This window comes from Eurypyga helias, unplaced genomic scaffold (assembly GCF_000690775.1).
Source record: "Eurypyga helias isolate BGI_N326 unplaced genomic scaffold, ASM69077v1 scaffold7044, whole genome shotgun sequence".
Classification (NCBI taxonomy): domain Eukaryota; kingdom Metazoa; phylum Chordata; class Aves; order Eurypygiformes; family Eurypygidae; genus Eurypyga; species Eurypyga helias.
In genome coordinates this window covers 66,892-82,081 of record NW_010246794.1, presented here as the reverse complement: position 1 = coordinate 82,081, position 15,190 = coordinate 66,892, and the positions used below count along the sequence as shown (strand labels likewise).

At 35.8% G+C, this 15,190-nt stretch overlaps 1 protein-coding gene across 1 annotated transcript in view; it reads left to right on the top strand.

Moving 5' to 3' along the window:
- The window catches only part of AHI1 (Abelson helper integration site 1), an 87,746-nt gene that overhangs the window by 58,526 nt on the left and 14,030 nt on the right, over nt 1-15,190 (top strand). Inside the window, 4 exon segments of the mRNA XM_010150529.1 lie at nt 4,496-4,554; nt 8,978-9,043; nt 11,397-11,559; nt 12,980-13,080. Of these exon segments, the coding sequence (XP_010148831.1) occupies nt 4,496-4,554; nt 8,978-9,043; nt 11,397-11,559; nt 12,980-13,080 (389 nt within the window).

The window sequence follows — 15,190 nt, the reverse complement described above, 5'->3', positions numbered from 1 at the left end:
ATCAATATATACTTAGTTCATTACAAAATTATCTTCTTTCTCTTATACCTAGCTTGAAAAATAAAATTACAGAAAGAACTGAATAATACTGCTCTGAAAGCTTTCACTTTTAGAAAACTCAAAACTTCCTTTTCAAGCCTAAAGTAGAGATTATACTGCATCCCAAAAAATCCTTTGGCCACAGAGGTCATACTGTTGAATAGGTGACTGTGCTGAAAACACAATTCTGTTTCTGGGAACAGTTTTAAAGCCATAGAAGAGGAGTAGGAAAAGGTCTGAGCTGATATACACATATTCATCTCATATCTGAGTTGACTTGTGTTTTTTTTCTGTGTTTGTTGTTTATTTGGGTGTATTTTAACTATGCAATGTTGCAAGAGGCCACAATATAAAAAGAATGTCTGCAATAAGAAACACCATTTTTGTGGTGGTTTTAGACATTAATAATGAGTATAAACTTAAAATAAAACTCAATTAAAAATATAATAATGTGCAACTGGAATAGTATGTTTTAGAGGGAATAGAGATTCCCTCTATGCTTTAGAGGGAACAAAGGAACATTTCATCACAGAAATGTTAAATATTAACTTTTTTCAGTTTTCTTATTTCTTTAGTTGTTCATTGGTGTACTGTGATTTTTCTGAGGATTTCAACGTTTGGAGGATTTCATTAACTGTAGGTTCCATGAGACTGGAATCGCTAGAAATTTATGATGCACAAATACCTTTAATAAAAGAATTAATTTATCAAGAGCATTTCACAAAGGGAGAAAAAGCCATCTTTTCAAACGTTAATTAAAACATAAATTCTGTAATGAATATCGTCTCAGCCTATATTAAGAGAGGAATTTTTCATGTAAACATTTCATATTAAGTGATTGTAGGCACTCCAGTAAGATAGTAGTGGAATTATGTGACCTCCTAGAATTACTTTTTTGCTTGTTCTGGCTCTTCTGTTATGAATTTGAAACAAATGTAATAGCTAGAGAAACTGTCATTTAATAGGAAATTATTGCACTTGCTATTTTGGGGCATTTTTGCTGTTATCATATAAGTTTCTGTATAAGTCTAATCTGTTTGGAAGTGAACTCATCTACTTCCCGTGCATTTCAGGCCCACTATTATGTGATCGATTCACACTAATGTGCTTACCTAGAGCATTGGGGTTTTTTCCAGTGAGAGCATCCAAGAAAACTGGGAACTTTGGTAGTATAGAGAGGCACTTTGGACAGGAGGACAACTACTTGGTTTCTGTTGTCTTCGTTTCTCTTTAGTTGCAGTAATACTGGCAGAGAATGTATCACCAGAAGTGACTCAGGGGAATGAAGGATAGACTTTCAGTTCACTGTTCAAATTGTACAGGAAATCAATAGTTTCAGGCTCTTCCTCGAGGCTGACAGCTACGTTGTTTTTTTCAAAAGATACCAAGTCTTTGGCAGGCATTTACCTAAATCAGCACATGCTTGGACTCACAAAATTATTGTAACGAGGGGATTATGTGGACCATAAAGAAGAGCTTTCCTGCTCTTTAATTGTGTCAATGTGAAATTCTGATCATTTGAGAAAAAGCCATTGCATCTGTCATTTTGAGACATCTAACATTGCATTTAGACATTAGCAGTAGGTTCTTCTAGAAATAATTTATTCTTCTCATATAAAATTCCACATAAAGGAGACCACTGAAGAATCAGTGCAGAGTAACAGGGAATACAGTAGCTCAAGTGTCAATATTTCCATAGGGAAGGTGAGCTTCTCAAGACATACAAAGTTTTGAAGGTGAAGAGAGCAAAAGCTGCTAAGAAAGAAGTTTGTTGGATAGTTCAAGTAAACACTCTGAATCAATAAAAATGCTTTTCCATTACTGATTCTGCAGCATCCTTAAGATAAGACAGTCTAGATATTTATATAAGCTCAGGCTAAGTGAGAGTCCCAACAGATCATGGTGTACTCTAAACTTGATTTTTCGATGAAGTGGAAATGTCCTCCTGCAATCCTGACCTCAGTTTCAATACCTCACTATAGTAGTTGAAAGGTTTGCACAGCCTGGATCAGATAAGCAAAGCAAGCACTGCTGAGGCTGTTAGTCACACCTGCTCGGTGTCATTTACATGCTTCATCAAGCATGGAACCACGTCAGGCCAATAGCTGTGTAAAATTGCTTTAAAAATCTGCTTCGTCGTTTGAGAAAGGACGGATATTTCCATGCTTGCTGAACGGACCTTGCTTTGTGAATGAGGAAGATTTGAACAGGGGTTTTTGTTTTTCTGAACATAGGAGCTACTGAAGGAATGCTTGATAACTGAAAACAGCTACCGGATAACACTAAAGACTGGTTTGGGGTAACCAATAGGCATGATCAGTATGACCAAATAGCATTGACTCCATGATGCATAGAATATTTGAACCTAAGTGTGCTGTGGCGTATTTAGTGTTTACACCTCAAGTGAAGTAGTAAGAATTTCCTGCTTGTCTCAGAAGGCTCCAGTCATGGAAAATGCTGAGTCAAAACCAGTGCCAGCTGCTAGAATTTAGTAGAGCACTCGCTGTATCTTTGAGTTACACATCTGATTCTTTCCTATGCTTGCAGAACAGGTCTGCACTGCCCTTTATTCAGGCTTCATTGGGGATATCTGTCCAACCATAAAGTTTTCACCTACCAAGCAGTGATATACAGAGACTGCAAAGGAGTACTCACATACATAAACATATAGTCCAGAAATACTTGGAGATAATACACCTTTTCCTTAGGAGAACAAGAAAGTCAGTGACATTACTGATAAAAATACAGGTTAATTTTCTTTAATTAAAATTTGAAGACTTTTCCAAACAAGAAGTTGTTTTCATCGTGTATTTTATATGGGTTTTATCTCGGAATAGATTTGTGTGAACTAGCACAACATTACAATGCTCAAATTGAAGATCCCGTGATAGAATACTTAGCTGTCTAAAGGAAAGAAAGATTTTTATCATTCTGACGTTTTATTGGTCTTGAGTTTGTTGTTTGGGGTTTTTTAATTCACAGGGTTGGTATGACACTTGTATGCAGTAGTGTATCCATATGTAGTGTCATATCTGTAGCAGCTTATTTTGTAACTGTATGACTATGTAGATAACTATTAATAGGAGTAATATCCACTGCTTTTGGTGTTCACGCTTATTTTATAAAAAGGTAAGCTTCAGGTCTACTGTCTTTCAGTTGAAGTCAGAAAACGATTTCTCTTCCCTCTTCTGAAAAGAGATGGAAAAAAGTAATAAAAATCAAAGTAAGCATTTCAATATGAAGTATATATTTCAGAATATATACAAGCTTTGTTTGAAATTAAGATTACAACATTTTTAATTCATATACAAAAAATTACTGCGCATACTTAGGATTTTTCACAAGTACAGAATTATTCATGGGATTTGCAGGGACACAGTTTAACTATGATTGAACCTGCAGCTTTTCTTGTATTTAGAAATATCTGAATGTCTTAATGATCAAACATTTATGAGTAAATCTCCTCTGAAAGTCTAAACCACTAGGCTTTAGAAAGTATACTTGTAGGCGGAGTTGTGCAAGCTCCAGTAGTGGAGCTGTGCCGGTGTATGGGAATCTGAATCTGAAAAGTCCTCTTTATTCAGATAATGGACTCCTCAAGAGTAGGCTTTTGGACTGGCAAATGAAAATGAGTTTTCAGAACTTTTTCTTCTTTGAGAACAAAACTTGTTTCAAACCTAGGATCTCGCAGAGAAAATACAGTGAGCTTAACTCTGTGTTGTCTGGCATCTCTATACTTGAGAAACCATTTTTCAAGGAAGAAGTAGCATTTTTCACTGTTGTGTTCAACAATTTTCAGGTTTTTGTATCTTTTCTTTTTAAGATGTTTTCTTAAGTATACAGCTGAGGAGACCAGTAACAAAAAGATAAACCCATAGATGATGAAAGAATTTTCTTGAGCTTAGTAGTTAACATAATAGTTTGAAAAGAAAAGAATTTACAAGTACTTGTTCAAATGCACTGTGTAGAGAGTGAATAAAATAAACAGCAAGATGTGTTGTGATAGGAACTAGGATGATCAAAGGAAACTACTGAATAGGCATAGTTATTCTTTCAGATAAAATAAGGAAGTAATTCCTTTGAGAGTTTTTGTGATCGTTTCTGTTGGAAAACTTTGTATGCATTACTCAGAAATTCAATGAGGAGAAAAGCAATACGGCCTAGATAATAGTGTCAGCTTTGAGCACGAGGTGGCATGTGGACATAGCTTGAGCTATTTCTCCAAATCATTTGAATGGAAATATTGGATTAGTTAACCTTGTGTCAGGTCTGTTAGTTAAATAAACCCTCCAACTGTTCCTGACTGAAGGATGCATAGTTGTGATTGAAAGATGCTGCTGCTTTTCATTAGAATTTTGTCAAACATATCCTGCTAACATAATGATTTTAAAATAAAATGATTTATTCGATGGAAAAGGATAACAAGCAGAAAATTCACAGCCTTTTCTTTTCACAGGGTGTTTCAGCCCAGTAGGAAATCCTCTTAGCCGAACACTATTGGGTAGACTACAGACGGTAAGGAATTCTATCTTTGCATTTTTTTTTTAAATTGATGTTTAACTATAAAATGCCATTATTCACAAGTTGTCATTGTAGAGAAGGGTTTTTTTTAATCCTGTCTTTATTCACAAAAGGAGTATTTTCAAGCAAATAAAGCATAAATTTTTCAGTCAGTATTTTAATGTTCTCCATCACAGCAAGCTCTATAAATACTTAAAGGATCAACTGTTCTGAAAAGTACTAAATAGCAAATAATTTAAAATATCTTTTTTCTGAGAGGGTTAAATTAAGTTTTTTAATATTTGTGTTACTGTTTCTGTTACAAATGCAGTAATATATAAGTGCAGGTAAATGAGAAATATCAAGAAAGTAGCATATTTACAAATGATGAAATATTTGAAGAGGTTTTGAATAATTTCAGGAGCTGGAGTATTTCACACGCTTCTGAATTGATCTTTTTTCCCTTTTTTCTTTTCTTTCTTTCTTTTTTTTTTTTTTTTTTCATCCCTGTAGGCTTTACTGCAGCAGCTGTGTTTGCATTTCTATCTTTTGTTTGTACATTGCAGGTTTCAATAAAGTGCAGCCTGGCACAGTTTTGTTTTCTTTTTCCTCTAGGCAGATTATAGATTCCCATCCTCATTAAATATTGAAAGGCTGTAATCAAATAAGAATTGTAGTCATCTGAAGCCTAAGGAAGTAACTTTACAGTGTCTACAGACAGATTAATTAAGACCGGAGTGCATTATTCTTTGCATTTAACACTTCTAGAATCATTTTAATTTAGTTATTAATACTGACCTTGTACTTCTGTTTCCTTTAGACTAAATTTGTACAGTTAGGTCTCCTGAGTTAGGAGTGTGTTGACAATTAATTGGACCACAGAACACGAACAGAAATATGACAGTGCTAACAATATTCAGTTATTTTATGCTGTGTCTCAGCTTATTTAGCATTTAATTTAAAACTTCAATTACTGGGGTAGGGAGATTACATGACATTCTTATGGAAGGAGAGGATTAATTAAATTTCTAACTCTCAGGTTTGTAAGGAAAAAACAAAACAAAAACCAATGGAGCAACTATAAAAGCTGAGATTGATTCCATAAAATTTTTAAGTATTTTAAATATGACTTCACTTTTAAGCCAGTTTTAGGGTTTTTTAGCACTATAAGTTAATTTCTGTTCTCCTTAAAAAAATAAAAAAACCCAAAAGGTAACAATCTCAGAACCTAGGCTACTGCACACTCAGGCACAGATTTACTGGACAGGCAAGAGGAGCTTTAACACTCATTCCCTCTGTATTTCCTGAAGAGTTTGCACAAGTAACACACCCAGTTTCGCTTCCATTCTGGCAGACAGCAGGTATAGGGAGGTGGAGTGGAGGGAAGCTGTGGCACTGTACAGCATCCAAGAAATAGATTATGATTATTATTATTATTCATGTCACTGAGTCTACCACTCTAAGAAGGAAAGGAGAGAGAATGGCTTTGGCCCTGTATGCACGCGCATTGGGGTTCACCCCCGTATGTGTACTGTCTGTCTAAGATAATCTTAGAAAAACTTATTTTCCAAGCGTAGTTATTAGGAGTTAATGACTTATTAGAAGTGGGATTTAATCTGTGTGTTTGTTCTGTTACAGTGAAGAATGTGTTTACACATAAGGAAGAAGCATATGGAACCACTAGTATTTCCGTATTTTTTCCCTTAAACTTTGATATTGTGGTATTATAAATACGTTTGTACTTTTACAGAAAAGGCAGTAATAGCATGTCACTTGTTCTTACTCAGTGCTGCTTTTCCTAAGGCAATGAATGCTATCTAATGCTCAGATCCTGTTGGCTGCTATGCATCTGCATGAATAAAAGCCATACCTCCATTACCCCAGTCACTGAAACTGCCCAATTAAAAAGAAGCCATAAACATTTTAATTAGTGCTATTATCAGGAATCGTTGACACTTGATACAGCAACTTATCAGTTTACTCTCAACCTGCAATAGTCTCTTTTGTCTTAGTGTCTTAACATTTTCTGTTTGTGTTTTTGTGTTCGAAATGTCAAGGCTATCTAAGTGGGTTAGTTGTGGATAACCAGAGTGATAGTCCATGCTCTAGAACTCTGCATCAACTGCTGGATCTATTATCTTCTTCTGAGGATGTTCTTTACACTGAAAGCTCCTGACATCTTTGTTCAACCAAGATCAGTGTGACACAGCGGGCTTTTTCAGCAGGCATTTTGTTCCTGTTTCTCACAGATGGCCTGCCTCCCAAAAAGACCAACTCCTCAGAATGTAACTATAGCCCCACGTCTGTTCCAGTGCAAGAAAAGGATTAACTAGTTTCCATCTTGCATTTAAAAAGGAGACCTTAATATTGTATTAAGAACAACGTATACATACCCTTTAGTATGTCTGTTGCTTTTGTGGGATCCTGACAACGTGGCTTAATCTTGTGACACAGCATGAAAAAATGATGTTTCTGAACTGAAGGGCCAGTAGTTTTTCCTGGGTTTTACTTGCAGTGTAAGCGGTAGTTGACACTGTATGCGAAATGGCATGGCACACCAGGGGCAGTAGCTACGTCTGTGGTAGGCAGCCGTGGCAATTCCCCTGTCCCGCTGGAGGTAGGGTGTGTGCGCAACCCGTGACAGACTCGGGAGTACCTCTTTAAGGCGAAACTTTGGATTGTTGTTGCCTTAAAAGTTTAACGTGGTGTCTGAGAACATTCACCATAGTCTTGGGATGACTCATGGATTTTAGCTTGTTATTTCCAAACAGCTCACTCTCTTCAAGCTCTTCTTATGTTGAGTGTTTGAGAGCACATGAATACTTTATTAAGAGAGATTGAGACACAATAGTGGGGCAATATGAGTACCTGAACTAGATACCTATATAATACGGCTAATAATTCTGATGAATCATTTTTGAGCAACAGGAGGCACTCCCATCCCACAGGCTAAGCACATGGCCTGCAGAGTTCTATTGACCTTGGGAATGGAAAATGAGAATTAGCTGAAACCTGTAAGGCAGTACTAACTACCAGTAGACCACTGTACTCTGAAGTGCAGCTTCACCGGTCTCTGTTGAAAATTTGTTTATCAAATCAGGCAGTTGCTTCCACCCCCCACCCCCCACACCCTGTGTATGTACATAATTATTCAGAACTCTTTAAGTGGTAGGCTTAGATGTTCTGGTGGATCATAAGAACTGAGTGCAACTGTTCACTTTTGTACGGGTTTTATCGACGCGTATTGCATGTGTCTGTAACTACTGTGGCAGTACCAAAACTGGAGACTGATGGAACCTCTGTGTTCAGGATAGTCAGTGATTTCTTTGTCGTATGGGATAAACCTAGCTAAGTTAGGAAAACAGCGTTGAGGGCAAGAATTTCTGTTCTAGAGAATGCCATTTATTCTGCTGAGGATTGCCGTAATGATGTTCCTTGGATCACCCTAATTAAAAAAAAAAAAACCAAAAAAACAAAAAACAAACCACCACGACATAAAAAGGAGCAATACATTTTAGATATATGTTCTAAAAAGCAAGAGAAGAGAAAGAAGTTCATGCAGAAGACAGTTAAAGGAGGGGCTGTAAAATTTGAAAAAGGTGGAGTATGTTGGATAGAAATTATTGAATTTAAATGTTGTTTATTATGTGGTATAATCTGTTATGGGTGGAAATGTTGTTTACTTCACAAAGCTCGCATTGATTCTTCTATTTTAATTGCTGTGTAGTATTTCTGTTCTGCACTGTAGTTTGTATCCTTTGACGCACACAAGATCTAGGGGAAACTGGTTTCCTCTCTATGGAAATAGGCCATTGAAAAAAATTTAAGTAACACCAGCAAAGGACTTCCATCTCTTCCTTTGTTCTAATTTGGGGTGTTTTTCTCCTAATTTTTCTGTTTTAAATCTTCTTTCAAGTGAAGAATTCTATTGTTTGACAGAAGTCAAATTTTGTAGGTACATCCTAATTATTGCATTATATACCTGCTCTTCCTTTGACTTCCTTGGAAGTCTGAAGAATAAATGGTAAAGACAATACAATTAGAATTAAATGGAAAGTTTTGGTTATTAAGACCAACCTGAAATTCTCCATTATATGAAAGTGGCATCTTTTGGATAATGGTTCAGAGGTAAAGGTCACTGCAACAACATCTTCTTAAACATCTACTGTAGTGTTTGCAATGTAAACAAGCTTAGACTGCATAGTCATCAATCCTCTGGCTTCCCCCATGACATCTTTAGTGTAGTGTACATACACCTTTTTCTAAATATCTACATGGCCAACATTACTTGGTGTTGCTTACTTCTGCTTTTTGGTTTTTTTTAAAAAATATATATTAAGATAATTCTTACTGTTTTATAGTAGACATGAAAATACTCAACATTAATAGTTTATCAGAATACTTCATATTAAAGTTTTAAAGTAATTTCTTCTTCTAGAATGACGACTGCCTGTCTGCACTGGGGGTGAGAGGAGGAAGTAGTTGTACACTTGGGCAAGAAACAGTAAGTATTATGTAATTTTTTGCAGTATCTTGTATACCTGTTACCCTGTATCTGTGCTCTTGAAAGCATGTTCTTTTTTTTAGCATGATCCCAAGGATTTTTTTTGCTACCCTAGATTTTGTAATTCTCACAAACATGTTCATAACCACCATAACCACGTTACTTCTGGTTTTATAAAATCACTCTTGAAAAATGGTTTTGTAAAATGTTGAAGAATATAGATTTTTCTTTTTTTTTTTGCTTGAACTTGGACCCAAACAGAATTTAACACATCTGAATGTCACACCAGAAGAAATTCCATTGCTTTGGGCATAGTTGTGAGTGTTTTACATTCATCTTTGGTCTTGAGGTGCATTTCCGGTATCCCCTTATGCTCATTTTCTGATCATATGTCTCCAGAGAATATAATGGCAATTTCCACATCTCTTTTTACTTCTCAAGCTTTCTCAACCAGTTGTGTTACAGGACACATTGGTATTTTAATTTTTATTTCTGAGAGACAGGCAGTGAGACTTGCTTGATTGGTTTGAACTGTTTCTTGGCAATGCTTCCAAGTTATTAAATTTTTGTAATTTTTTCGAAAACCTAAAACACTTGCACTAGAAGATCTTACAAAAGACACTGCCAAAAAGAAGTATTTGTTGTTTGTTGCTCTGCCGTTTGTTGTTTTTTCATACTGCCAAGTAATTAGTGTTACATTCCTTTTTTTTTTTTTTTTTTTTAACCTTAAGTGACCTCGTGATTTTCATAGTGCTATCACTAAGGAAACCACTGCCACTTAACTGAAATGGGCACTATTAGAGCACCCCTTACTGGACATGTTCATGCAAGATTCCAGTTCTGTACTATTTATTTATGGTGTTATTTAGTGTGCTTTGGTTTGGTTCTATTCTATTCTAAAGTTCATATTTCTGTATTGTTAACATCACCTCTAAATCCTGTATTAGCTTTCCTAATGCAGGGAGGAGAGTTATGATAAAGGACAATATTTCATAGTTTAGCTTATTTATCTAAGTTCAGGATTACTGAATGCATATTTAGATAAATATCCTGTCTGCTATGAACTATGCTGATACTAATTATTTGATGCCGACCAGCTCATAAATTACCACATAAAATTTGCAACTGTAGAATCATTTCCATCTTTTCCCATTCATAACTGATTTAATCTGCCTGTTTGCTGACATGGAAATATGAAAATACAAGTGACCTTGACTGTATTTTTACACACAACTCATACGTTATCTTACTCAAAATAGAAATACAAATATAAAAAGCATTGTGCAGGTCAACAGTCAGGATTTAAATGCATGCACAAGTAATAAGAAAAGGAAGTGTTTTCTCCAAATCCCTATTCTTCATAGTAAGTTTGCTGTCTCCTGCAGTCCCCTATAACCTCCTATGACTCCTAATGATCCATTTCTGACCCTTTTACTTAAAATTTCTTAGAGGGGTCTAATATTATATGTAGGGAAGCAGTGTTCTTTGTGTAAAATAGGTCATAATTTTGTAACTCGCTTATGATGAGGGAAGTAAGCAATTCCCTTATTCTTTCAGTTCACTTGTTTTCTTTTCAGTCTTTTCTACTCTGAATTCATCAGGACAGATTTTTGTTCATAGGTCATAGGAAATAAATAAGAAATTATACTTGATATTTTCATATTCAGGGTAGAAAGCAGGCTTCTGGTAATGTATTCTATTTAGCGTGTGTGGTGCTGACCACTATTAGTGCTTTTTTCCACAAAAGTATAGATGCACCGTATTTCACTGGCTAATAGATTTATTATGTGAAATGGAATATGAATGCATTTTTGGCAGAAATTTATAAAATTGTATATACAAATCCTTATTTCTAAACAAGGGGCAAAAAAAAAAAAAGGCAGAGTGATCAAAGCAAAACTTTGCAATGACATTTACCGAATGAAAAATTTAGTACAAAAAACTGTCATACTGTTGAAGTATTTATTCGAACACATATGCTTCCATGAGCACACACAGAATGGGATCTGAAGGTGGTGTAACAATTCTGAGAAAGTCAGTGTATGAAGTGGGTTTTTTTTTTCCTTTTGCTTCACAAGTAAATTGCTTATAAAACTAACAGCTGCTGTTTTGAAGCTAATCTTAGTGAATTGAATGTTCTTAACCATTTCTACAATCCCACAGTCCTTTATCTTGCCTCTCCTGCTGCTTTCCCACCACCCCTGATCCCATTAGCAAAACTTGAGACAGCCTCAGCTTTTACCAAAGTGCAGCTTTGGTTTCAGCTGCTTTTCTGCAAGAGGAAGTGAAAGTTGCGCTTTCTTCTCTGTGGCATGGTTGTGATAAAGCTGTGGTGCTCTTATCTCTCTTTTAGGTAGTGGCTCTTTATGACTACACAGCGCATCGATCAGATGAGCTAACCATCCATCGCAGTGACATTATCCAAGTGTTATACAAAGATAATGATAACTGGTGGTTTGGCAGCCTAGCAAATGGACAGCAAGGCTATTTTCCAGCTAATTATGTAGCTGGTGAAAGTAAGTTTACTGCAGTCTTCCTGGTATACCGGTGTGGGTTTAACTGATGGTCCAAGATTTTACCATGCTGTACTACTTATTGTTTTGAAGACATGAATTTAAGTAGCACAGGGATGGCATAATCATGACTTACTGTGATGCAGAAATTGTATAAAGTTACCTAACGACTTAGCAAGTTGACATCCCTGAGTTAGGAAGGTACTGGCACTTAGTTAAACATTCCAGTTTATATAGTACTGGCTTAATTATCAGTCAACTGGATTGTCTCTTCTTAGACATAACCAGCTGGTTGACCTTGGCAATGTTTTAGGACACGTGAAAGCATTTCACTGACATCTTAGTTTTTCCTTAGGCAATGTGACATGTAATCAGTTACTTTTGTAAAAACTTCTGAATTTTCCCCTACCCTAATGGAGAATGCTTAGTTCCCAAGTAAGTGGATTTCAGTATGAAGTTTCAAAAGAACAGTAATGGTTAAATACTATATCTGAGCATTGAACTTGCTACCAGGTCCTTGCCATTACAACAATTTTGATTAAACAGACAAACCTAAATGAGTCTGAACAAATAATATAGGAACCATCCTACTGAGTCAACCGACGTAAAGATGCTCAGTGTCCTGGCAGTTTTTAATATTCAGCTTATGGACATAGTGTGTGGTCACATGGTACAAGAAATTCATTTGTCTTCCGAAACTATCAAACTATCAGTTATACTGGTGTTTAGAAATCTTTTAACCCAACATTTCTCAAGATGTTCTCCCCCGTTTTCTAGTTCCTCCCTCTGTCTTTCAAGTGATGTCTAGTATTTATGCTGCTTTCCCAAAATATAAGACTTGGACATAACACTCTGCTAACTTGAGGATGGTAATCGAAGTTAGCTTAACTACTGCCCTTCATCTTTATCCTCCCCTTGCACATCCTGTGCATTTTTCCCTTCCCTTCTTCCTTGCAAACTAAGCCAGAGAGCAGGCAGTAAGAAGGGTGTTCAGTGAGGGTCTGTTGTTCTTTTAAAAAATTGTCCAACTGTGCAAAAAAAGCCCAGTATGTAATCTGTTACTTCAGTTGGTATCATCCTATTGAATCTAAATAAATGCATATGTTACATTTTTTAAGTATCAGCTGCACTGCTGTCAGTATGGACTTTGTTTTTAGTCCTGTACATGTTTGATTGCTTTTTATTTTATATAATTACCTATATAAAAATAAAATTTAAATCTAAGCTTACTAATATAAATAAAAATTAATGGGCAAATTTTAATAAATTCTCATACAAAGTTAGGCTTCAAACTTTTTTCACCTGTTTCAGTTCATATCCTGATATGGGCTAGATCATCATGTCATAGTTGTTCACATAAAACAGGTACTTTAATAATTCCTTCATGGCTCTCATAATGGTGAATTCTGGATCCTGTTTTCAGAAGAATATGAAGAACAGCCTTCAGGATTACTACCAAATTCTGCTCCTCTCCTACCTGAAGGACCAAAAAAAGCAGAGGAAGGTTCTCCAACACTACATAAGGTAAAATTTAAGATGGAAGGTTTCTGTAAGCAGTGGTGGATTATATCCTTTGTGTGCCAGGTGGACTGCGTTAATTTTTGATTTTTTGGAAACATTTATTATCTCATTCCATGCAAGTGGCTAGATTTTCAGCAGATGTCTAACATTTGACTTGCATGGAACCAGCTGTTCTCTCATGTGGCAATTGAATATTCTGCCTACTCTTGCACCATTATAATGAGTGGCAAATCTCCCATTGACTCAAAGGTTGGCAGAAGTTTCTCTCACAGCTGCCTGATGGAAATCGTGGTTGAAGAAACAACACGGACTCTTCAAAACCTGACATACTGTCAGACACTTGACTGTCCATAGATTCTTCAAATTTTCTGCATGAAATTTCCGTTACCTATAAGGTTGCTAAGAAAAAGCTGTGATGTTTTTCTCTTGAGGGTTTTTCAGTCTGTGTAATAGTACCCTAATTAAAGATATATAATGTGATTATAAAGCCTTATTACCAGACCAGGAGATACGCTTCATCTGAACATGCTTACTTGTCAATGGACGTTTCTGTTTAAAAGCTGCTGATAGTTCTCTGATGTGAATGACTGCAGCCATCCTTTATGTTGCTCAGGAAGGTGGGCTATAGATACTTCATGATTTGGAGAAACAAAAGAAAGAAAGGCTTTTGTCTTGACTGTATCTAATATCTCTCCAATACCACTGTATTCTTATATCGGGTTGCAATTGCATATGGCGTTATGTTGTTGTTGAAGTATCACATATTATATGTGGAACAGTTTCTGTCATTTTAGTTAGCAGTCACAATGCAGTGTGTATACAGAAGAACAAAGAAATAACATCTAGGTGTTAGGCAAGGAAAAATAAAATAGGGTTTTGATTTTTATTTTATTTTTTTCAGATCTTTAGAGATACTGAAAATGTGCAAGGCAGGCCAAATGACACAATTCTCCAGATTAGAAAATTTGCATAGTTTGTTCCCCTTCTATGAAGTAAGACTGATGATTGTCATAAAACATGGGATATTTTTAAGAAAAAAGTAACAGAAATTAGTTCAATAACTGTTAGAATTTAAGATTTTTTTATTTCCAAAATGTTTGTATCTTTCTTAAGTGTGCTTTCACAGCTATTCGTTTTGTTAAATGGTACTAACATAACTACTTTAAAAGTGACTTTTGTTCAGATTTCTTTCGTATCACTTGACTTTTCCATGTACTTTTCTAAAATTGAATCTAATATTTTGCGTCTGATTTGCAAGACTCAAAACATGTTGCTTAGTAACGATTTTTTTTTTAGATTATCTAATCTGCTGCATAATATATATATTGCAGTGTTCAAGGTTAAAGCACTCAAAGGTACTTCTATAACCTTTTGTGTAGCTAGAGATAAGTAGAATTTAATAAATTATTGAGTACAGGTTACTGACTTGGCAGTCTTGTTGAAGGCAACTGCTGTAAATTGAATTACTGTTTTGCTTCTAACTATACTTTAAAAACTAAATTAATCACTATGCTGAGCAGTAATAATTAAACAAGTATTTTTTACCTCTTTGTAGCTGAGAAACTCATAGCCAAACCATTGCCCAAGAAAGACAATGGTGCATTACTTCCAGATTCTTCTGTAAAGGCAGACTGGAAGAAATGTAGGAAAAATTACAACATTACTGGAAAGCATGAAGGTTTCCTTGGTCTGTTGTGTACATTGCTAGAGCCAAAGAAGGTATCTCAGAGAGAATATGTTGCTATACTCGCCCAATTTCACTAATACCCAGATTAGAAAAGGGGGAAGTGCCGAGATATTTATTGTCATTGTCATGATCAAGACTTGATCATTTTTATGCAAGTATTTTTCTCTTTTAATCTAGTAGGAATCTAGTTTACTAGATTTGGGTTGGAAGGGACCCTAATGATCATCTAGTTCCAACCACCTGCCATGGGCAGGGACACCTTCCACTAGACCAGGTTGCTCAAAGCCTCATCCAGCCTGGCCTTGAACACTTCCAGGGATGGATCATCCACAGCTTCTCTTGGCAGCCTGTTCCACCACCCTCATGGTGAAGAATTTCTTCCTTACACCTAATCTCACTCTACCTGCTTTCAATTTAAAGCCATTG